Here is a 22,722-nt window from a genome sequence, read left to right on the forward strand (position 1 = left end):
TCGGGAGGCTGAGGCAGAGGATCGCTTGAGCCCAGGAATTGGAGGTTGCTGTGAGCTAGGCTGACACCACGGCACTCTAGCCCAGGCAACAGAGTGAGACTCTGTCTCAAAAGGAAAAAAGAGAAACACACTCATATGCTGGGAAGGTGGCCCATCCTATCTCTGCAAAGACAGAAGCTTCAGTGCTGGGGACCCTTCCAGACCTTGCCCTAGGTATCTCTTCATCTGGCCCTTTATTCGTATCCTTTAAAACATCCTGTGTAATAAACAGGTAAATGTGTTTCCCTGAGTCCTGTGAGCTGCTCCAGCAAATTAACTGAACCCAAGGAGGGTGGCCATGAGAACCTCAATGATCACCAACTGGCCAGAAGCACAGGCAAAATGACCTAGGGCCTGCAATCAGCATTTCAAGTTGGGCTCAATCTTGTGGGACTCAGATGCTGTCTCCAGGTATATGGTGTCAGACTTGAATTAGAGGATACCCAGCTGTTGAGCTGCAGAATAGATTGCTTGTTTGCTGGTGGTGAGACATTCCTACACGTCTGGTATCAGAAGTATGTTGTGACAGTGCAGTAGGAGAAACTGAGTGTTTTTTCTACTTGGGCAGAAAGTGTGTTTTCAAACTTTTTTTAAACAGCAATAAAACTCATTCTTAAAAAATAATTATCCAGAAATTTAATATGCAAAACTAGATAAAATCTCAGCTATTCTAGTTTACACCCTGCTTTAGCAGGGTTAGGGGCCTGCAGCCCCACCCCCAACTTCTCAGCTCCACTAACAATGCTGTACAAAAATGGCAATGCCATGGAAACTGACCTGTTGCCAAGCAAGCAGAGAACCAAGCAACAACTCAAAATGATAGCTCATCAGCTGATACACAAAATCTTATTTCAGTTTAGGAGTTAATACCTAGCACATGAAAAGTGTCACATATTCAAAAATATTTTTAAAAAAATATAGCTGATAATGAGTAGGAGACAATACAAGTTCAAGTGCTTCAAAAAGAATTCTCTTTCTCTCATTTTACTATGTTCCAGCAAGATGAAGGTTCAACACAATCCAATGTATTTCCTAAATTACATTTTTCTCAGAAGTACTTAATTAGAAGTAGTTAACCCTTAAATGATTTACTTTTTTAAAAAGTTAAAAAAACTACCCTCATTTGGAAATTTCTGGGCTAGAATCATCAATATAGTAATCAGATTTCAATGAGCAATGAGATAAGATGGAGCACTTCACAGATCCAGAAATGAACAGTGGCTATAAAAAAACATAATGTTTAGTATTCTGGTATCTAAAGCATTATTCTATTTACAGACTGTTTCCATGAACATTAAACCCAATTTTAAAAGTTTAAAATATTAAGTTTAGGAAGAAACCAAATAGGTTAGGGATAAAAGACAACATATAAACTCATTAATGTTCTCTAACAAAAAAGGAATTTGACTAATTCCTCTATTTTTCATTTTTAAAAAACCTAGACTTCTGCTTCCAGCCAAGGTGGAGTGATGTGAATCAGATTTACCCTATGTCGTATACCATGAAATATGTATTTGGTCTTTGGCCCTGGTTCCTGTCACAGAGTTCCTGAAACCCTCACAATTTCCTGAGTGACAGGAGCGACGTTTGTGAGGTGACTTAGGGTGGGGCCCCTGGAAAGCCTCAGGAAGGGGCCAGTCACCAGAAAGACTGTCATTAGAGGATTAGAAGGTGGGAAGTTTCAGCCCCACCCACCATCCCCAGGAAAGGGGTGGGGAAAGCATCTGGAGACGGAGCTCCATAAAACCTCTTGGACAATGGGATTTACTGAGCTTCCAAGGGGAGTGGGGGCCCAGAGACGGCATGGAAGCTCCGCACCCCCCATGCCCTGCCCTACCCATCTCTTCCTCTGGCTGATCATCTGTATCCTTTATGATATCTTTTATAATAAACTAGTTGCCCCTTGGAATCTGCAGGATTGGTTCCAGGACCCACACCCACACCCCAAATTCTGCAAGATGCTCAAGTCCCTCAAATAAAATGGTGTATTATTTGCATAGAAACCAGCACTCATCTTCCTGTATTCTTTATTTAATCATCTCTACATTACTTATAATACCTAATACAATGCAAATGCTACATAAATATAGGCAGTCCCTAGGTTACAGATGAGATATGTTCCCAAGAACATCTTTAAGTTGGATTAGTATGTAACTCGGGGCCAGGCACGGTGGCTCACGCCTGTAATCCTACACTCTGGGAGGCCGAGGCGGGAGGATCATTTGAGCTCAGGAGCTCGAGACCAGCTTCAGCAAGAGCGAGACCCCCGTTTCTACTAAAATTAGAAAGAAATTAGCCAAACAACTAAAATATATAGAAAAAATTAGCCGGGCATGTTGGCACATGCCTGTAGTCCCAGCTACTCGGGAGGCTGAGGCAGAAGGATTGCTTGAGCCCAGGAGTTTGAGGTTGCTGTGAGCTAGGCAGATGCCACTGCACTCTAGCTGGGGCAACAGAGTGAGACACTGTCTCAAAAAAAAAAAAAAAAAAAAAAAAAAAAAGTATGTAACTTGGATCCCTGATAAACTACGCACATATATGGTGGTAGTAATAATAATAACAACACTATAATGGTTCATATGTGGTAAAAATAATACAGTCTAATATTGTAATAATAATATCTTTGAACTAATAAGTTACAGGAACTATTGTGCTTTCTTTTTACTCAAACAACATAAAAACAAACTCATACCAAAGATTTTAGATAGGAGATAGGAGAAATTCAAAAAAGAATATTAAAGGTTAACACTCACCTAATGTTGCATCAACACTAGGCTAATAGGAATGTTTTGCTTATTTTGATCTTCTAACCAAATCAATAAAAACCTTTCCATTTCAATAATTAATATATTAGGATGCTTAGTAATAATTGATGTTTTCATTGGAGCACTGCCTTTCACAGGTTGGGTTATTTTCACTTTATCCTTTACAATCATTTGGATAGTTGAGCGACTGAAGACTAACATTTTCCCAAAGAATGATGGTGTCTGGCCTTTCTTCGAAGGCTTAATTATTTGTACTTTCGTTTCCACTGTAATCACCTTTCTCTTCACTGCAGGCTTACCTGGACTTGCAGTGGACTTTCAAATTGGAGGCATGGTCATAAGTGTAAACACAGACTCACAAAATCAAAATGAAAAGTTAAGACAAAAGTGATGCTGTGCATAAGCGACCGTATAAATAATGAGACTAGCCGCTAGCGTGAAGATGCTGCACCAATGAACTGCTTCTGCCATGCGCAGAGGAAACTATTAATAGTTCCCAAATTATTAATTATTTAATTATAAATTATCCTTATGGGGAGCCATGGGAGCCTGTAAGTACAGAATGCCGTAAGTCAGGTCGTCCGTAACCCAGGGACTGCCTATTGTCATTATAGTCTTGTTGTTTTTTGTTTGTATTTGTTATTGTTTTTTTCCCCCAAATATTTTCAGTCTCAGGTTGGTAAAATCCGTGGATATGGAAACTGTGGAAATAGAGGGCCAACTTTGTTTCCCTGAGTGCTGTGAGCCATCCTAGCAAATTAATCGAACCCAAGGAAGGGGTCATGGGAACCCCAGTTTGTAGCTAGCCGGTGAGAAGAATAGGTGGCCCAGACTCTTGACAGGCATCTGAAGTAGGAGCAGTCTGGTGGGACTCACCCCTCAACCTGTAGGCTCTGACACTACCTCCACATAGACAGTGGCAGAACTGAAATGAATTATACAATACCCACTGTTGTCCACTGGAGAATTTCTTGATATGGGAAAAACCCACACACACCTGACACAGAATTATTCTATCCTGAGTGTGAAAGTAGAGGGGAAAAAAGTTTGTTTTTTCCTCTTATATCTTGTCATATCCAACAACTAAAAACCAGGTAAATATATGAAATAATAGTTTTTAAGACACTTGACATCAGTGATCAGGATCCCTCAGATGCGAGACAAAGAGGCAGACCTACAACTGCCCTAGCTGACTACCTGGAACCTGAGACTGAAGCCAACACAAAGCAAAGCAGAACCAAGAAAAGGAATGACAAGCAGGGGGAGAATGAGAGATAGATATGACACCATCTGAGTCCTGGATCCTGAATTCAGATACCCCTAGACTTTTCTCATTCCTGCTTTGCTTAAGCCATTTTGAGTTGGGCTTCTGTCCTAACACAACTTCTAGATGCTCAGTCCTTCTCATGTGTAGTTGACCAGCCTTTTCTAAAGATTATGACTGGCACTCACTGGGGAAAGAAGGATGAGATTGCTAACTGTTCAAGCTCATGACCAGAGGAGTTGCTGGCATTACAAGTCACTAGATAGAAATGGGGAGATGTTAGCTTGTGAATTGACCAGGTATACCTTGGGTACCCACCAATTGGTACTCTTTAACTAGACCAACGGTGTTCAGAAGAGGTACATGGTAAAAAGGCAGGAAATGGATTGGTCATGGAGTCTGATGGTCGGGGTGTTAATCTCAGTTATTATATATCTCTTACTCTCTGGGCAACCTTGGACAAGTTACTTAGCTTTTCTGAGCCTCCATTTCCTTATATGCATAATGGGAATAGTAGTACTTGTTCAATCTACTATGTTCACTCAGTAAATATTCACTGAGCACCTACTACATGCCAGGTACTGGCAATAAAAGACTCAACAACAACAACAACAAAAACACAACTACCCTAGCTTATTGCCTGGAGAGAATCTCCAAGTGGCAGCCTGGGAAGGAAGAGCCCAGGAGGAATCAGTCTCTCAGAGTTTAAAGACAAAAGTAGAAGTACAGGGAGGCCAAGGCAGGAAGAGTTTGTAAGGCAGAACATCAGAAAGGAGAGCTGCAAAGAAAGAGAATTCCAGAGATCTGCAAAGGGTCCATGGATTCAGCATAGTACTCATCATCACATACCTGTGAAGAAACTACCTGAGATTTTTTGTGTAAAGAACCACCCAAAAGAATCAAATGCAACAGTCCACAAGGCTCAAACAAGGACAGGAAGAGCGCCATTCCCAACAACCAGAGTGAAAAACTTCAAAATTCATGGGCTATCAGGTAGAGTACTCAGTGGTGAGAAATACTAAGCCCTAAAAAATGCTGCTTTGAAGCTTAAAAATAAGACCTGAAATGATCAAACTATTTCTGAGTAACTTATGCAAGTACTGGAAGGAAGCTCAAGAATATTTATAGAGATACAAAAACATCCTGCATCCAACAAAGTAAAATTCATAATGCCTGGCATACAAACAAAAATTACCAGATAGGCAAAGAAGTAGGAAAAGACAAGCCGAAATGAAGAGAAAAATCAAGCAATCAAAACTGACCCAGAAATGACAAAGATGATAGAATTAGTAAACACAGCATTAAAAGAATTAAATTTCAATGTGTTCAAGTTAGAGGAAAGACAGAACATGTTAAACAGAATATGAAATATATAAAATAGACCCAAATCAACTTCTAGTTATGAAACCTACACGTCTGAGATGAAAAATATACTGGAAAAATATATAAAGGCAGATTAGACCCTGAAGACCAGAAAATGTGCAGATACAGCAACAAAAAACAGAGTAGTCTCCCCTTATCTATGGGAGATATGTTCCAATACCCTTAAACTGTGTCAAACCCTATATATACTATTTTTTCCTATGATAAAATTTAATTTCTAAATTAGGCACAGTAAGAGATTAACAATAACTAAGAATAGAACAATTATAACAATGTACTATAATAAAAGTTATGTGAATATGGTCTCTCTCAAAATATCTTATAGTACCATACTCAACTATTTTCAGACCACAGTAGTTGGGGAGTAAATGAACTCACGAACACAAAACCGCAGATGGAGGGACTACTGTATTCAAAATGAAACAAAAAAAGATTGAACAGAGCATCACTGAGCAATATGACTTCAAGCAGCCTAATATACATGTAATTATACACTTTAAATATGTATAGTTATTTTCTGCCAGTTATACCTAAGTAGGGCTGTTTTTAAGAATCACATCTTTCAACACAAGGCTAAGCCTTCATATTGCTGATTTTTTAAGTCCTATGTTTACCTTTAAGCCATCCATCTTAATCATCATTTCGGTTTAATTAGATACAAAATAACCACCTCAAAAAACAAAGCTCTCCTAAGCTTTCCATTTCTACTTGCTTTTTCAAGGAATCTTATTTTGAACACCTTAATAGCAATATTTTAACAAATATCCCATGAGAGGAATTCATTACACAGGCAGCATTATATTTATCAGCTATACCGATCTTAAACTTCATCATGCACCTTGATAAAAGAGGCAAGACTTCTGAACTGATTATAAAAATTAATAATAAGGAAGCTTTCAGTCCATCAGAATCTATCATTGCTGTCCAACTGAATTTACTAGAATGATAGAAATGTTCTATTCTAGGCCGGGCATGGTGGTTCACAGTTGTAATCCTAGCACTCTGGGAGGCCGAGGCAGGAGAATCATTTGAGGTCAGGAGTTCGAAATCAGCCTCAGCAAGAGCAAGACCCAGTCCTTAAAAAAAATAAATTTAAAAGATGTTCTATTCTGAGTAGTCCTATATAGTAGCCAGTAGCTACACAGGACTGTTGAGCATCTAAAATGTACCTAATGTAACAGAAGAACTGAATTTTAATTTTAATTAATCCAAATAGTTACATGTAGCTAGTGGCTACATTATTATCTACAGCACAGCTCTAGGTAATTAAAAAGAAAATCCAGACTGAAATTTAAGGATGTAGAAAAACTGAACCCCTCACACATTGATGGTGGAAGAGTAAAATGGTTCGGCCACTATGGAAAACAATTTGTCAGTTCCTCAAAAAGTTAAACACTAAATTACTCTATGACCCAGCAATTCCATTCCTAAATACTTATCTCCCCAAAAATGAAAACAGATAAACAAATATCTGCCATTATACTAAGTGAAAGAAGCCAGAAACATATCCGTTTATCTGAAATATCCAGAATAAGTAATCCACAGAGACAAAAAGGCGGTTGGGAATTGCCAGGGGCTGGGGAGAAAGAAAAATGAGAAGTAACTCATGCTCATTCTAATGGACAGGGATTTTACTCCAGGGTGAAGAAAATGTTTTAAAACTAGACAGGGGTGGTGGCTGCACAACAGTATGAATGTACTGAACACCACTGAATTGTTCACTTTAAAATGGTTAATTTTGTTATGTAACTTTCACCTCTATTAAAAAAAAAACTATACAAGATGTGCATCTCTAATCCATACAAATTCATTAGAAGACAGAAAAAAATGAGGAAAATCAGCCTTTTACTGCAACTTAAAAGCCCGTATTTCCTTGGGTCCCTACTTCTTAAATTGTTGCCCTTAGTGCTTAATTATCAAACCTCCAGTACAAAATGCCTATTCAAAAAAATCAGCCAAACCAAGCACATATTCTTACAAAACTCAGAACCACTGCTCAGCTATGACAAGTCAACAGAAGATGAGCCTTAACCTGACTTGGTGGCTAAAAAAACTACGCTACCACCCACAAATAAACCAAAAGTACATGACATCACTAGTTCCCAGAAGACTCTATGGTACTAAGACCAGATTAGGTAAGTACTTACTCCTCTCTCCTCCTACCCTGATCTTCCTATATCCTCACTAATTCTGAAAGCAGAACACCAATCCTAGAAGCTTCTATGCCGTATAAGGTAAAGCAGGAACTATAATATTCAGTGAAAGTGTACGTAAAACAGGATAGAAATACCCTAAAAGTTAAAGGGAGTAAGAATCCTGAGCCAACCCAAAAATTTACATTAAACCTCTTCAGACATAAGGCCATAGGGTAGTCTTTCTCAGCCACTAGATGAAACTGCTGAAACATAGCCAACTTCAGAAGCAGAGACTCATAGAAATGCCCAAGCTTTAGGTACAAAGCAAGCCTTTAAAATCAGTCCTTAAACTAGTCCTTAGTTAAATTATGCTATGATCAAAACAAATGTGGCAAATCTCAAATCTGAGATTCTCAATTAGAATAAGGCTTTACGTATACTCTGGTCTTTAAAAAACAGAACAAAATTACCTAATAACATGAAGAAATACAGCTGACCCTTGAACAACACGGGCTTGAACTGCCCGGGTCCACTTACACATGGATTGTCTTTCAATTCTGCCACCCACGACACCAAGATCAACCCATCCTTTTCCTCCTCAGCCTATTCAACAAAAAGTCAATGAATAATGGTAATAAATAGCAACTATATTTTCTCTTCTTTATGATTTTCTTAATGAAAATTTCTTTTCTCTCACTTTATTGTACGAATATAGTATATAATACATATACCGTACAAAATATATGTTAATCAACTATGTGTCTATAACACTGCCAGTCAACAGTAGGCTATTAGCAGAGTTTTGGGGGAGTCAAAAATTATATGTGTACTTCTGACTACACTAGTGCTCAGCAACTCTAACCCCTGAATTGTTCAAGGGTCAAGTAAATATACATTGGCTGGGCGCAGTGGCTCACGCCTGTAATCGCAGCACTCTGGGAGGCCGAGGCAGATGGATCATTTGAGCTCAGGGTTTCGAGACCAGCCTGAGCAAGAGTGAGACCCCAACTCTACTAAAAATAGAAAGAAATTATCTGGACAACTAAAAATATATATAGAAGAAATTAGCCGGGCATGGTGGCGCAAGCCTGTAGTCCCAGCGACTCGGGAGGCTGAGGCAGGAGTATCGCTTGAGCCCAGGAGTTTGAGGTTGCTGTGAGCTAGGCTGATGCCACGGCACTCTAGCCCGGGCAACAGAGTGAGACTCTGTCTCAAAAAAAAAAAAAAAAATGGTATACCTACATAGCGCGTTTACCATGAATAGAGCCTGCAGGACTGGAAGTTGCTCTGAGTAAGTCCATGAGTGAGTGGTGAGTGAATGAGAAGGCCTAGGACATTACTGCACACCACTATAGACTTTATAAACACTGTATACTTAGACCACACTAAATTTATGAAAAAAAAAAATTTTTTTCTTTCCTCAATAAATAAAGCTTAGCTTATTGTAACTTTATAAATTTTTTACTTTTTGACTCTTGCAATAAAACTGAGCTTTAAACACAAACACACTGTAGAGCTATACAAAAATATTTTCTTACATCCTTATTCTATCATTTCTCAGCCTTTTGGCTAAGATCAAGTATATCCTTATTCTATAAGCTTTTTTCTATTTTTAAAATACGTTGTTTTTACTTTGTAAACTTTTTCGCTAAAAACAAAGGCACAAACACACACATTACCCTAGGTCTACACAGGGTCAGAATCATCAATATCACTGTCTTCCACCTCCATGTCTTTTCCCACTGGATGGGTCGGGTCTTCAACAATGAAAACAGTTGTCATCTACTATGAAAACAATGCCTTCTTCTGGAATACCTCCTAAAGGACCTGTCTGAGACTGTTTTACAGCAAACTTTTTATTTTTATAAGTAGAAAAAATACACTCTAAAATAATGATTAGTAGTATAGCAAAAATATAAACCAGTAATATGGTCCTTTATTATCAAGTATTATGTACTACACGTAATTGTATAGTGCTAGACTTTTACATGACTGGTAGTGCGGTAGGTTTGTTTACACCAGCACTCACCAAAAACACATCCTTGCACTAAGGATGGAGCAATGTTACTAGGCAATAGGAATTTTTCAGTTCCCTACAAACTTAGGGGACCACTGTCTCTGACCAAAATATCTTTCCTTATTTGGTACATGACTTACTTGATAACCTTAAGTCACATAATCACAAGAAACAGCTCCCCTCAAAAATACTCCAACTGGTCAAAACTGTTCTATCTGAAAATAAAAAATAAATAAAAACAAAAATAAATACTCCACTGGGCCAGGTACGTTTATTCACACCTATAATCCTGGTACTTTGGGAGGCCTATGTAGGAGGACTGCTTGAGGCCAGGAGTTCAAGACCAGCCTGGACAACATAGCTAAACTCCATCTCTACAAAAAAACAGAAAAATTATCAGGGCATGGTGGTGTGTGCCTGTAGTCCTAGCCACTCAGGAGGCTGAGGCAGGAGGATCACTTGAGCCCAGGAGTTTAAGGCTGCAGTGAACTATGATCACACCACTGCACTCCAGCACTGGGCAGGAGAGCAAGACCTTGCCTCAAATAAATAAATGAATAAATAAAACCTCCTACTGTATTATAAGCTGTGAAGATGACTACTTCAACATATATGCAGGAATAAAGCAACTCACCCCAATTTGTCCCCAGTCAACCACGCTAGGTATCTCCCTTTTCATCTATGTTTTCACTACCAGCAAGAAAAGGAGGCTGGGCATGGTGGCTCATGCCTGTAATCCTAGCACTCCGGGAGGCCCAGGCGGGTGGATCGTCTGAGCTCAGGAGTTTGAGACCAGCCTGAGCAAGAGAGAGACCCCGTCTCTACTAAAAAAAAAAAAATAGAAAGAAATTAGCTAGACAACTAAAAATATATAGAAAAAATTAGCCGGGCATGGTGGCGCATGCCTGTAGTCCCAGCTACTCGGGAGGCTGAGGCAGGAGGATCGCTTGAGCCCAGGAGTTTGAGGTTGCTGTGAGCTAGGCTAACACCATGGCACTCTAGCCCGGGCAACAGAGTGAGACTCTGTCTCAACAACAACAACAACAAAAAAAATCAACTCTAACAAAGGATTACTACCCAAATATATAAAGAACTCTTGGCCAGGCATGGTGGCTCATGCCTATAATCCCAGCACTTTGGGATGCTGAAGTGGAAAGATGACTTGAGGCCAGGAGTTCAAGACCAGCCTGGGAAACATGCAACATAGTGAGACCCTGTCTCTTGAAAAAAAAGAAAAAACACACACGCACACAGAAACCAGTAAGAAAAAGACCTACACCCAATAGAAAGCAGCAAAATATATATTAACAGGAGAAAACTGAGTGGCAAAAAATACATATGAAGAGACACTTAACCTCACCATTAATAATAAAAATACCAATATAAACCACAAAAGGACAGTATTTTTTAAAAATTAATAAATCTAACACCATTAAGATTAGGTGAAGAAAAGCACCTTGTGTGTCTTGTTAATGGAAATATACTTGTTTGGAAACCATCAAAGCAAATGAATACCATAAATAATTCCATTTGCAACAAGAATAATAATAAGAAAACATATTGTTTATCACATGTTAAGTATGTATTGTGGCCGAGCGCAGTAGCTCACCCTTGTAATCCTAGCACTCTGGGAGGCTGAGGCGGGCAGATCATTTGAGCTCAGAAGTTCGAGACCAGCCTGAGCAAGAGCGAGACCCTGTCTCTACCCAAAATAGAAAGAAATTATATGGACAGCTAAAAATATATATAGAAAAAATTAGCCGGGCATGGTGGTATTGTATCTGTAGTCCCAGCTACTCGGGAGGCTGAGGCAGGAGGATCTCTTGAGCCCAGGAGTTGGAGGTTGCTGTGAGCTAGGCTGATCCCATGGCACTCTAGCCCAGGCAACAGAGTGAGACTCTGTCTCAAAAAAATTGGAAAAAAAAAAAAAAAGTATGTATTGAAGTACAAAAACATGCATGGGAATTCTGACAGCCCTGAGAGTATGCCACTCAGATTTCCCTCTTTTTTTTTGAGACAGAGTCTCGCTCTGTTGCCCGGGCTAGAGTGAGTGCCGTGGCATCAGCCTAGCTCACAGCAACCTCAAACTCCTGGCCTTAAGCGATCCTACTGCCTCAGCCTCCCGAGTAGCTGGGACTACAGGCATGCGCCACCATGCCCAGCTAATTTTTTGTATGTATATATATTTTTTTAGTTGGCCAGATAATTTCTTTCTATTTTTAGTAGAGACGGGGGTCTCACTCTTGCTCAGGCTGGTCTTGAACTCCTGACCTCGAGTGATCCACCCGCCTAGGCCTCCCAGAGTGCTAGGATTACAGGTGTGAGCCACCGCGCCCGGCCCAGATTTCCCTCTTAAGAGAGAAAGTGTTGCAAAGAGTGTAGTTAACTGACAGCTCCAGGTGCCTGGCACCTAAGGGATCTACTACAGCATCCATACCAAGGCTAGGCCCTTCCGGGCTGCTCCCAGCCAGTGACTGACCACAGCAGGCTTGTAGAGAAGGGCCACTCCTGCCCAATGGACTCCTAACAATCTGCTCTGGCTGAGATTTTCTCCAAGCTGCAAGGTGCACTGCAGTCTGAGGCTCCTCTAACAATCATTAATCACCATTTCTTCCCTCTCTTCTTCCACAGGTGTCATACTTACATCTAGTATAAATGCTCTTGCCACCTAAACCTTTCTCTCTTCTTTATCCCTCACAAGCATTTACCCCAATGAGCCTCTTGCACATCTAATCTTGTCTTGGCATGTGCTTCTCAGAGGATGTGAACTATCACAGAAATAATATAAATCATCTAGCCTGAGCAAGAGCATTGAGACCCCATCTTTACAAAAAAAAAAAATAGAAAAATTAGCCGAGCATGGTGGTGTGCACCTGTAGTCCCAGCTACTCAGGAAGCTGAGGCAGGAGGATCACTGAGCCCTCCAACAGCACTCTAGCCCAGGAGACAGAGCAAGACCCAATCTCAAAAAAATGTGTGTGTGTGTGTGTGTGTGTGTGTGTGTGTGTGTAAATCAACTTCAAATTAATGAAGGAGGAGGATCAGGCTTTAGCTGTACCTGAAACAAATATGGCCTAATATTAACAGTGTTTAGTCACAGTAGTGTTGGATACTGTTTTATTTGAAATGTTTCCTTTTTTTTTTATTCTACCTTTACAATTCTAGCCTATCTTATCATTTACAAAAAGGCAGATTCAAATTATGCACAACAACTATCTTGTCATTCCAATTTTTAAAAGTTGAACTTTTTACTCCTGGTTCTAAAATTATGAACATATATTACTGCTGCCAATTATTGCACCCAGATAATGAGGCCCTAAAACATCTAAAACAATAAAAGTTTGGCCTCATATGACCCTAAGTAAATAGTCTACCTTGAGATACTTTTAATGATTAGGTAATGAAAGACAGACAAACTAAGTAACTTTATCTCTGGAGGCCTTACTTTCCTCATCTAGAAAACAGAAAGGATTAGATGCATACTACAATTTTCTCTCCAATAACCCTGAGGCAGGAAAAACCCAGAAATTTCAAAGAATTATTATGTCTAGTGTACAATTTTTACTAAGATCAATGTATTTAAAGATTTTGACTAATTTGGGGAAACAACTGGGGTTTTAGAGCTTACTGTTAGCATTTCATTTACATGACATTCTAACATTACTTTAAAATATTTTCTCCCTAATATTTTAGCAAAACACTTTTGTCACCTTAAACCACTTTATAATATTCCAGTTTTAAAAGTCAACAACAGAAACCATAATACCCAACCAGAGTTAGATATATGCAATTAGTAAAACCTCCAGAACATAAAACAGGAAAAACTATTACACTGCAACTATACCCCTATCATTTCTAGAGTCACATTTTTCACAATTGCTATTTAGCTACAGGAATTAACTCAGTCCAAATCGTTGAATCAGCATCTAATCCTCAATTCCTACCTTTTTCAGTCTTCCACTGTGCTGCTACAGACTCCCTCTTCTAGAAAGTGATTTCAACCTGTATGTATGTATGTATTTATTGATGGATGGATGGATTGATTGAGACAGTCTCACTCTGTTGCCTGGGCTAGAGTGCCGTGGCCTCAGCCTAGCTCACAGCAACCTCAAACTCCTGGGCTCAAGCGATCCTCCTGCCTCAGCCTCCCAAGTAGCTGTGACTACAGGCACGCACCACCATGCCCAGCTAAAAAAATTTTTCTATTTTTAGTAGAGACTGGGGTCTCACTCTTGCTCAGGCTGGTCTCAAACTCCTGAGCTCAGGCAATCCTCCTGCCTCGGCCGCGTAGAGTGCTAGGATTACAGGTGTGAGCCACCGCACGGGCCTCAAGCTGTTTTTAACACAAATACTAACTAAACACATACTCCTCAGCAAAGATCACAGGTTTCCATTAGGCAAAGGGGACTAATAGAAGCCTCATTTCTTATTTTTACAGTATGCATGGAACCTCTAAAGAAAAGCTCAGAAGAAAGTGAGGGCTAAAATATAAATTAATCACAACACTCTATGTAACCGACGGGAAAATACAAAAAGCACAATAAATTAGGGAAGGTCGGGCACAGTGGCTCACGCCTGTAATCCTAGCACTCTGGGAGGCCCAGGCGGGTGGATCGTTTGAGCTCAGGAGTTCAAGACCAGCCTGAGCAAGAAGAGCGAGACCTCGTCTCTACTAAAAATAGAAAGAAATTATATGGACAACTAAAAATATGTATAGAAAAAATTAGCCAGGCATGGTGGCGCATGGCTGTAGTCCCAGCTACTCAGGAGGCTGAGGCAGGAGGATCACTTCAGCCCAAGAGTTTGAGGTTGCTGTGAGCTAGGCTGATGCCACGGCACTCACTCTAGCCCGGGCAACAGAGAGAGACTCTGTCTCAAAATAAATAAATAAATTAGGGAAGAATACAGTAACTAGTTAGGACAGATGTTTGATGTTTCAACTTCAAACACTAAGATTTTTTTCAACTAAGTTACCCCACAGAACTTTATAATGCCAAAGAAAATGACTTTCCAAGAGTAATCCTAAATTTCTTCAGTACAAATGACCTTTAACACTGCTTTTAAAACAACTCTGCCCTGGTGATCTTCAACCAGCTAACCTCTTAATCGTGGTCATGACCCAAGTATTGTGATAGAAAAGCCCCATCTCAAAAGCATTAACTCTCAAAGACAAGAATTTACAAGTTTAGAGCCAAAACTTCATAACTTAAAACCCAATTAGGCCGCACACGGTGGCTCACGCCTGTAATCCTAGCACTCTAGGAGGCCGAGGCAGGCGGATCGTTTGAGCTCAGGAGTTCGAGACCAGCCTGAGCAAGAGTGAGACCCCGTCTCTACGGAAAAAAAAAAAAAATAGAAAGCAACTAGCTGGACAACTAAAAACACACATAGAAAAAATTAGCCAGGCATGGTGGCGCATGCTTGTAGCCCCAGCTACTCAGGAGGCTGAGACAGGAGGATCACTTGAGCCCAGGAGTTGGAGGTTGCTATGAGCTAGGCTGACACCACGGCACTCTAGCCTGGGCAACAGAATGGACTCTGTCTCAAAAAAAAAAAAAAAAAAAAAACCCAATTAATGTGCACTTCTTCTGGTCCAGGGCTGGATTCAAGGTTTTTTCTCTACTATCTAGAAACTTGATCTCAACAAGTTCACCTAGTTTCACTGAACCTCAGTGTTTTTCTCTGCTATATAAAAGTTTTGGACTAAGTCTCTCTATTCCAGGAAAGAGTATTTATTTAAATTGTAGCAGGTTCATGTAATTTAAAAGCAATCATCTTCCAATATCTCAGTGCATGATTTGCATTCACATCAATGGCTCATTACAATCCAGTCTTACCTATGCAATAAAGCAGACAATGCAGGAACTTAGGTTTAATTATGAATTATAATTAAAATAAGGAATGCAGAAAATGTTTACTTAGCACTCACCTTGTGCCAGGCACTATGCTAAGCATTTTACATATATTAGCTCAGTTAATTCCTTCTCTTGAGGATGAAGTTCCATCATGTGTATTTTACAGATGAAAGCTAAAGTAAAGTAACTAGCCTAGGGTCAATACACAGTTGGCAGGGGCACTGCCAGGATCTGAACCCACACTGACAACTCACACAGCCCAAGCTCTCGGTCTACTCTATATTGCTTCTGAAATAAACATGAACTTAAAAAGACACTCTTTTATTAATACAAGTGACATAACCATAGACTATTCATGATGAAAAGTGCCCCTGATTCATGACTGAGGAAACTGAGGCCCCTGGAGATAAAATGACCAGCTCTACCTTCTATCACCTTCTTAGATATAGAGATAGAACATTCAAGCAAACAAGGTGGCTCACACCTATAATGCTAGCACTCTGGGAGGCCAAGGCGGGAAGACCACTTGAGCCCAGAAGTTCGAGGCTGCAGTGAGCTACGATGATGCCTCTGTACTCCACTCCAGCCTGGGTGACAGAGCAAGACCCTGTCTCCAAAAAAAATAGATAGATCATCTATAGATTTTTCCTTTGCATGCTTATTGGTAAGATCATGGGAGCGTTCACACTATTTTTTTTCCTTTTTTTTTTAATTAGAGGCTCCGCCTCCTTTGGGAAGAATGAGCTAGTCACATTTTTGTATAGAAAAACACTACTCGTTTCAAACTAAGTGATGGTTTGCTAGTGTAGGAATGAACTAAGCAGAGGTAGGATAAACAAGCATCCTCCCTCTTTCTTGATCCTATGACTACTAAATTCCAGAAGAAATCAATGACAACTCAGCATAATCTGTAGCAGCAAGAGTATGGAAAGACAGTCAGTCTGGACACCACATGTAAGAACAAAGCCTAAGTTAAATATGTAGGGCTGCACTCTGGTTTTTGTTTTAACTCTAATAGGTAAAACTTTTTCTTTCACCGCAAACAGAGATAGTATTTTAATCACCAAGCTACGCCATATTCTACTGATCTAGTCTAGGTCTTAATTATAAGAAATCTAAAATCAGCATTTTAGGACTAAGGTGCTGTAACCATTTCATTCACTATTTGTGAAGGATGACAATTAAATCTTCCTTGGACTATGTAGAAAATATTGGGTGGTCTTAGCTCCAACCATTTGCTTTTAAAGCTAAATAGGGTCAAGCTGGGATACTGCAAATAAGGAAAATCTAACTAAAAAAAAATTTAAAATCAACTTCTTCAACTCACACACCTTTACTATGAATTTTTTAAACACTAGAATTAAAAAAAGAAAAAAAGCTTTCTGATGAGTTTCATGTCCACCAGTCTGTTCAAATTCTGGCAGAAGAACAAAGATGCACTCAAACCTCAGGCAGGGAGAAAGGAAAAGCAGTAGTCATCACACTCTGAATTCCTTATTACTCTTCCTAACATATACTCATGGAAAGAAACAATCTTAAGTCTAAAGACGCCCCCCCCAAATTTTTTTGTCATGAAACAAACATGCCATACCGTATTTATTCCAAAATGGAAGTCTCCCCTTTCCTTAGACTTTAAGTGAAAACACACATTTTAAAAAAATTAGGAAATAGTAGAGTCTATCAATTTTCAGCCATATCTAGGAAAGTGTCCCACTGCTCATGTTGGCAAAATAGGGCTTGAAATTGTTTCATACCAGTTAAGATTCCTTTCCAGATTAAAAACAAACACAAAATAAGAAATTTGGGAATGCTATTATCAAGACTCAATCAATTGTCAGCAAAATTTATGCAGCAGAATATTTATGATGTTTTCCTTTTTAAAATGGTCTCTAGCAAGTTTATGTTTGTACCTATTATATCAAAAAGTTTAAGGACAGTTCAAAATATTACATTTGCTGTTTCAAAGAGTACAACTACAAAGTAATCAGACTCATTACCAACAATGCAGAGTTCGACATCCATATTTAGATGAATGTCAGAAATCTAATTCCTGCTGTTGTTATCAAGTGTGCCCTTTTCCTTAGTCACATCTGACATACTTAAACCTTTCAAAATTAATGTAACAAAAATGTATCAAAAATCAACCAACTTACTCAAAGATTTGTGCAAGCTGGTTTTTAAAAATAGGTGAGAGAAACTTAGTGACAAGCTTTATGTTCTGTGTATTAAAGCAAAGATAGACGACCTACAAAATGAAGATAGGGTCAACTGTAACCAAAAAACAGTATGCTTCCCCTGGTGGCCAACCATGGAATGGAGGAGGCATGCATAGAAGAGGAAAACCCTGATGAGAAGTGACTACCAAAAAAGGAAAATGTGGGGGAAGGGGAAACTATAAAAAAACACTAACATGGGTTTAAAATGAATACGATTATGGGTGTTAGATTACATAAATTTAATGGATTTAAATCAACAAACCAAAATTTATACGACAAATTGGGGAAAAGTCATTTATTCTCAGACTGCCCAAGAACTCACCCAAGACCCCTACGCATTCTCACTTCAAAGTACATCCAGAGTTCAGTTCCTTAACAACAGCTTAGGAGCAATCGCCTTTCTCAAGGACTAGATCCTTGCAATTTTCTGCAGTCTTGTTTCCAAGGAAAAGCATCTGTGCATTTATTTTTCAAATAAACTAGTGTTACAATAACACAGAGAACCTCCAGTTCTAAAATCCTGCAACCTGGGAGGACTGTTAACTCCACCTTTACGAGATACTCTTTTGAATTTTATTTTTGAAATAAAACCCACGTCCTTTCAAACGTTTTCTATACCAACAACCTTTAAAGACAGTCTCATACGGAGATAGGCTAGAATCTCACGCATTAAAATCTGACGAATTCCTTTGTCTGACTAGATTTTTTTTTTCTTGTACCACTTTAAATTTTCTTCCACACAGAACAGCAGCAGCAAGAGAAGTAAATGTTCCATTCTAGGGTGTAGGGATTTCTTGTAGGTGGAAATCATGTTAGGCTAAAGGTTCTGATGGTTCTACTCTTTCACAGTCTCTTCCTCAAAACAAACAAAAAAAAAAGGAAATGCCCACATTTACAAAATAGGTCCTAAAATCAAACTGCCACACAGAAGCCTCTCTTCCCCAGGCAGGCGCCCTCTGGAAAGCACACTTCTTTTATTAACTGATTCTGAGGGTCGTTATGCCACCGGCCTTCAGGACGGGAGCGGAGGCAGGAGCCAGCAAGAGCCCAGGGACAGGCGGGGGAAAGGTATGCGGGGCAACGCTGGGTAAGGGTGCTGAGAAAGGGGTCTCGGGGACCTCCTACGTCCGGGGCGCTCGCAGAACGCTAACTCTCCGGCACTGCCACCTCGACTCCTGGCCGAGGCGCAGCTCACCTGGACGCGGGGACCCCCAGCGCCCCCAGGCCAGGTGTGGCCACCACCGGCGCCGCCTCCAGTCCTCGGAGGCGCAGGGGGCAGCTGCGCCGGCCCGACCGGGGCAACCTGGGCCTCCCCCGCGTGCAGAGGCACGTTTGCAAAACACGCGTGTGCGTGTTCCTCCTCGTTCTCGCCCTGCTGTTCTCCCCGCGGACGGCAGGCCCAACACACACACAAAAAGAAAGTTGTCGACGGGCTGCCGCCCCTCGGGCTCGCTGGGGGCTGGGGGCTCCGCTCATCCCCTCCGCTGGCCGGCGACGGGCTCGGCGCCCGGCCCGGCCCGGGGGGCTACTCACCGGGGTCGAAGTCGGGCACCACCGCCTGGTACTGGGGTCCGACCCTCATGCCGCCGCCACCTGCGGGGGAAGCAGAGCACGGCGGTCAGCGGGGCCGGGGGCGCGGGGCCGCAGGGGCCCGGGGCGGCTGCCACCTACCGTGCTCCTCGTCGCTGGACGAGCCCGAGCTGCCTTCCTCCCAGGAGTTGCTGCTGCTGTTGCCATTGGGCGCCGCCGCCGCCAAACTTTTATTCTGACCATTATTGGGGGCGGCGGCCGAGGCGGAGGCGGCGACGGCCGGGGCGGAGGCGACGGCGGCCGGGGCGGAGGCGGCCGAGCCCGCGGCGGCCGAGCCGGCAGCGGCTGAGGCAGCCGAGGCGGCCGCGTTGTTCCTCCCTCTCCGCTTCCCTGAGACCTCGGGGCCCTTCTCCACCATGGCCGGCATCGGCGGGGGCCGGGGCCGGGCGAAAGTAGCGGGGACCCGCGGCTCCTGAGGAGGGGTCGCCGGGCAGGGGGGAGGGGGCGCGGGTGGGCGCGGGGCCGGGCGGGCGCGGCGGGAGCCCACGCGCACGAGTTGGCGCTGGGGGAGGCCCAGGCGGGCGGAGCGCGGAGCCGCTTCAAGCCCCCAGCGCCGAACCCAGCGCAACTTTCGCTCTCATCGCCGCCCGCACTTCACTGGCACTAACTACTCCGGGAGCAGCGAGCGGGGAGGGCGGGGGGCGGGGCCTGGGTGCGCGGGGGGCGGGCCGAGCGCAGCCGAACGCGACGCACGATGGCTCCGCCCCCCGCACTTCCATTGGCTCTTGTGGGATTTGGACGGCAAGCGGCGGCCGGGTTGGCTGCGCGCGCCCGTCTGTCCAGGGGCCCGGGGCGGGAGAGCGGGGAGGGGGAGGCTCCGGGCTTCCGTTGGTTAGGTTCGGTTGACGCGTATCGCCCACTGTACGTGGTTTGAGGTTTGCAATCTCTCTACGCCCCATGATCCATCTCTCTAGGCAATAGCGAGGAGTTGGCTGCCCTCCCCGCCCCTCCCCCTGCCGCGGCCCCTACCCCTCCCACCTGTGCGCGCCTCCCGCGGCCTCGGCCCCCACATTCTCCGAAGGCCCCCACTGGGCGTCCCATCGGCTTTAGAAAGTAAAATGTGCCGACGCGAGAATAGAAATTGAACGCAAGGTCGGGACTACTTTCCCCTCGCGCGGAAGATTACAGGCCGCAGTTTGAATGGGCTCTATACAAAGAGGGGAAACTAATTGGAAGAAACTAAGTGCGCCCCCGCCTTTCCCAAGGGGCCTGGGGACGAGCCGGGCCCGGGAGCCGCGGGGCCGGGGCAGGGTTCCCAGGTGACAGGCCCCCAGGGGGAAGCAGGGTGGGAGCGGCGGCGCTGTGGTGCTCTCCGCTAATTGGGTGGGGGGAGGTTGGAAGTCGCCGGAACTGCCGAGTTGCCGGCGGCGAGGGTCCCCGCTGGCCTTGGCGGGCGCCAGGACTACCAAGCCATCCCCGATGGCCGGGTAAAGCCCCGGCGCGGTGACTGGGGGCGGACCTACAGACATGGGCTGGGGGCCAGGAAGGGTAAAGAGGAAGAAGCTATTTTTCATCCCAAGCCCTTGGTGTAGGGGAAGGGGGGTCTACTTCCTCCGAGGCAAAAGCAGCCACTTTTCCGGATCTGTTGCCTGCCTTGCCTCCCCCGCTCCACCCTGGGCACCCTGCGAGGGTTGCCACGGGGTACCGGGAGGGTGGGGGTCGGCTGAGACCCCGCTTGGGACACCCCCGCCCTGGGGAGTGTTCGCCAGCCGCCCCGGGACTGCTTTGCAGCCGTATAGGGGGCGGGGGGAGTGTGTGCCTGCCCCACCCCCACCGACCCCCGAAACAACGCCGCCCCCAAACAACGGGCTGTTCATAATTACTAGAGAAGGGCCGTACATGAAATCTTTCCTTTCCTTTTTTTTTTTTTTTTTTTAAGCAGGGGATGGCTGCTTTTCTTTTAAGTTACTTCAAACCTGAGCTTAATATGGGGACCAGCTCAGGATATAAATAGCTACAAGGGAGAAATCGGGAGTTCTATGGTTTTAAAGCCTGAATAAATAAGCAGGGTTTTCTATAGCACATTTTCTGCAGCATGAACCATCATTATTAACTTCATTGAAGTGACCACGTTCACTTCTGCCTAAGTGGCCTTTATGAAACAGGGCTGGGAGCCCTACCCTAAGAGAAGCCCTGTCCCCACCCCACCCCAACTCCCGCCAAGTTCAGGGTCACAGCTCCTGAACTTCCCTCAAAAGGACCCCGCTCTCCTTGCAGACCCCAGAGGTAAGCAAGTGTGTGCCCCATTCTCCCTGTCAGCTGGTCTGGGCAGTGTACAGACGACAAAGCTGAGTTGGGAACCCGAGTGGCATTATGGGCTGGGCCTCCTGGCTGACGCCTGTGACTCACTCGGAGGTGAGCACTGTGTGAGGAGTGAGGCTAAGAGCCCTCTGCCCGGCTTGCTTGGTGTCTACGAGGTTCCACCACCAGACTCAACCCACAAAGCGAAAAAGGACACCAGGGATGGCAGGGCACACAGGGTCACCCTCCCCACCCGCCAACCCCCCGAGTTAGGGCCACTTCCATGGCTGGGTTACCAGTATGGGTGCATCAGTGGACCTTCCAAGCATGCATTTGTCTGCTGGCAGTGCGACACGGGCACTATACTGGCCTGCAACCTCTCAGATTTCTCATCCATAAAAAGCAGGTGCTAGCACCTCCCTGCCGGCCCGATGGGTTTTTATAGAGTCCATCTCCCCAGCCCCTCTCTGGTCCACCACGGAGAAAACGGACAGGAGGGAAGCTCGCCTTCCTGCTGCTTGGGGCGGGGGAGGCCCGCACAGCCCCTGGGCGGGGAGTCTGATCCCGCACCTCACCCGGCTCTTCCCACAGCCGCGACCTACCGTGTTCTCCAGTGAGACGCCCCCACTCGGAAACTAAGGTCTCTCTCCTCCCCTCTGCTTGCTCCAGCAGCCTCTTCAGCCCGGCTCCCAGCCTCACCTCACTGTTCACAGGGAAACTGAAGCCATCAGGCCGCACCTCTCTCCTCTTCCAGTCCCCAAACCGACAAATGCCCCTGCCCAGCACCCGCCTCCTCAGGCCCGCTGCCCCTGGTTTTGGGAACCCACATCACCCCTCCGCTTTCCTGTGCCATCAGCCTCCCTCTGGGTGACCCCGAGTCAGCTTTCTCCACAAAAGGGGAGGACTGCCCTTGCTCCCAAGCCCTCTCCTGCCCGGAGCCATCGCCCTACTCCCCTCCAGGCACACTCCCCCACAGGCCTGTCGGCACAGGCCTCCTCCACGCCCCGTCCCAGTCTCCTCACCCCACCCCGCAGGGCTGTGTCCCCACCCCTTAACTCTTGCCGAGGTCACCCACAGCCTCCCTGGCGGTCATTGTCGGTCTCACTGAGCCTCTCCTGTGTGGCCTGCTCCTCCTGGAAACTCCTGGCTTCTCCGGGCCTCAGGGCACGGTGCTCCCCTGTGCTCCTGCCTCACAGACCACTTCCCCTCGGCCTCCT

At 44.1% G+C, this 22,722-nt stretch overlaps 1 protein-coding gene across 2 annotated transcripts in view; it reads right to left on the reverse strand.

The window, feature by feature from the left end:
• The window catches only part of RCOR1 (REST corepressor 1), a 112,818-nt gene extending 92,961 nt beyond the window's left edge, over positions 1-19,857 (reverse strand). For both annotated transcript variants that reach the window (XM_045560364.1, XM_045560363.1), the window contains exons 1-2: positions 19,346-19,857; positions 19,208-19,267 (exon numbers count right to left, since the gene is read on the reverse strand). In XM_045560364.1, the coding sequence (XP_045416320.1) occupies positions 19,208-19,267; positions 19,346-19,631 (346 nt within the window). In that variant the 5' untranslated portion in view covers positions 19,632-19,857. The remainder of the gene's footprint in view (positions 1-19,207; positions 19,268-19,345) is intronic.
• Positions 19,858-22,722: the final 2,865 nt, after the last annotated feature.

Source organism: Lemur catta, chromosome 1 (assembly GCF_020740605.2).
Source record: "Lemur catta isolate mLemCat1 chromosome 1, mLemCat1.pri, whole genome shotgun sequence".
In the NCBI taxonomy this organism is placed as follows: domain Eukaryota; kingdom Metazoa; phylum Chordata; class Mammalia; order Primates; family Lemuridae; genus Lemur; species Lemur catta.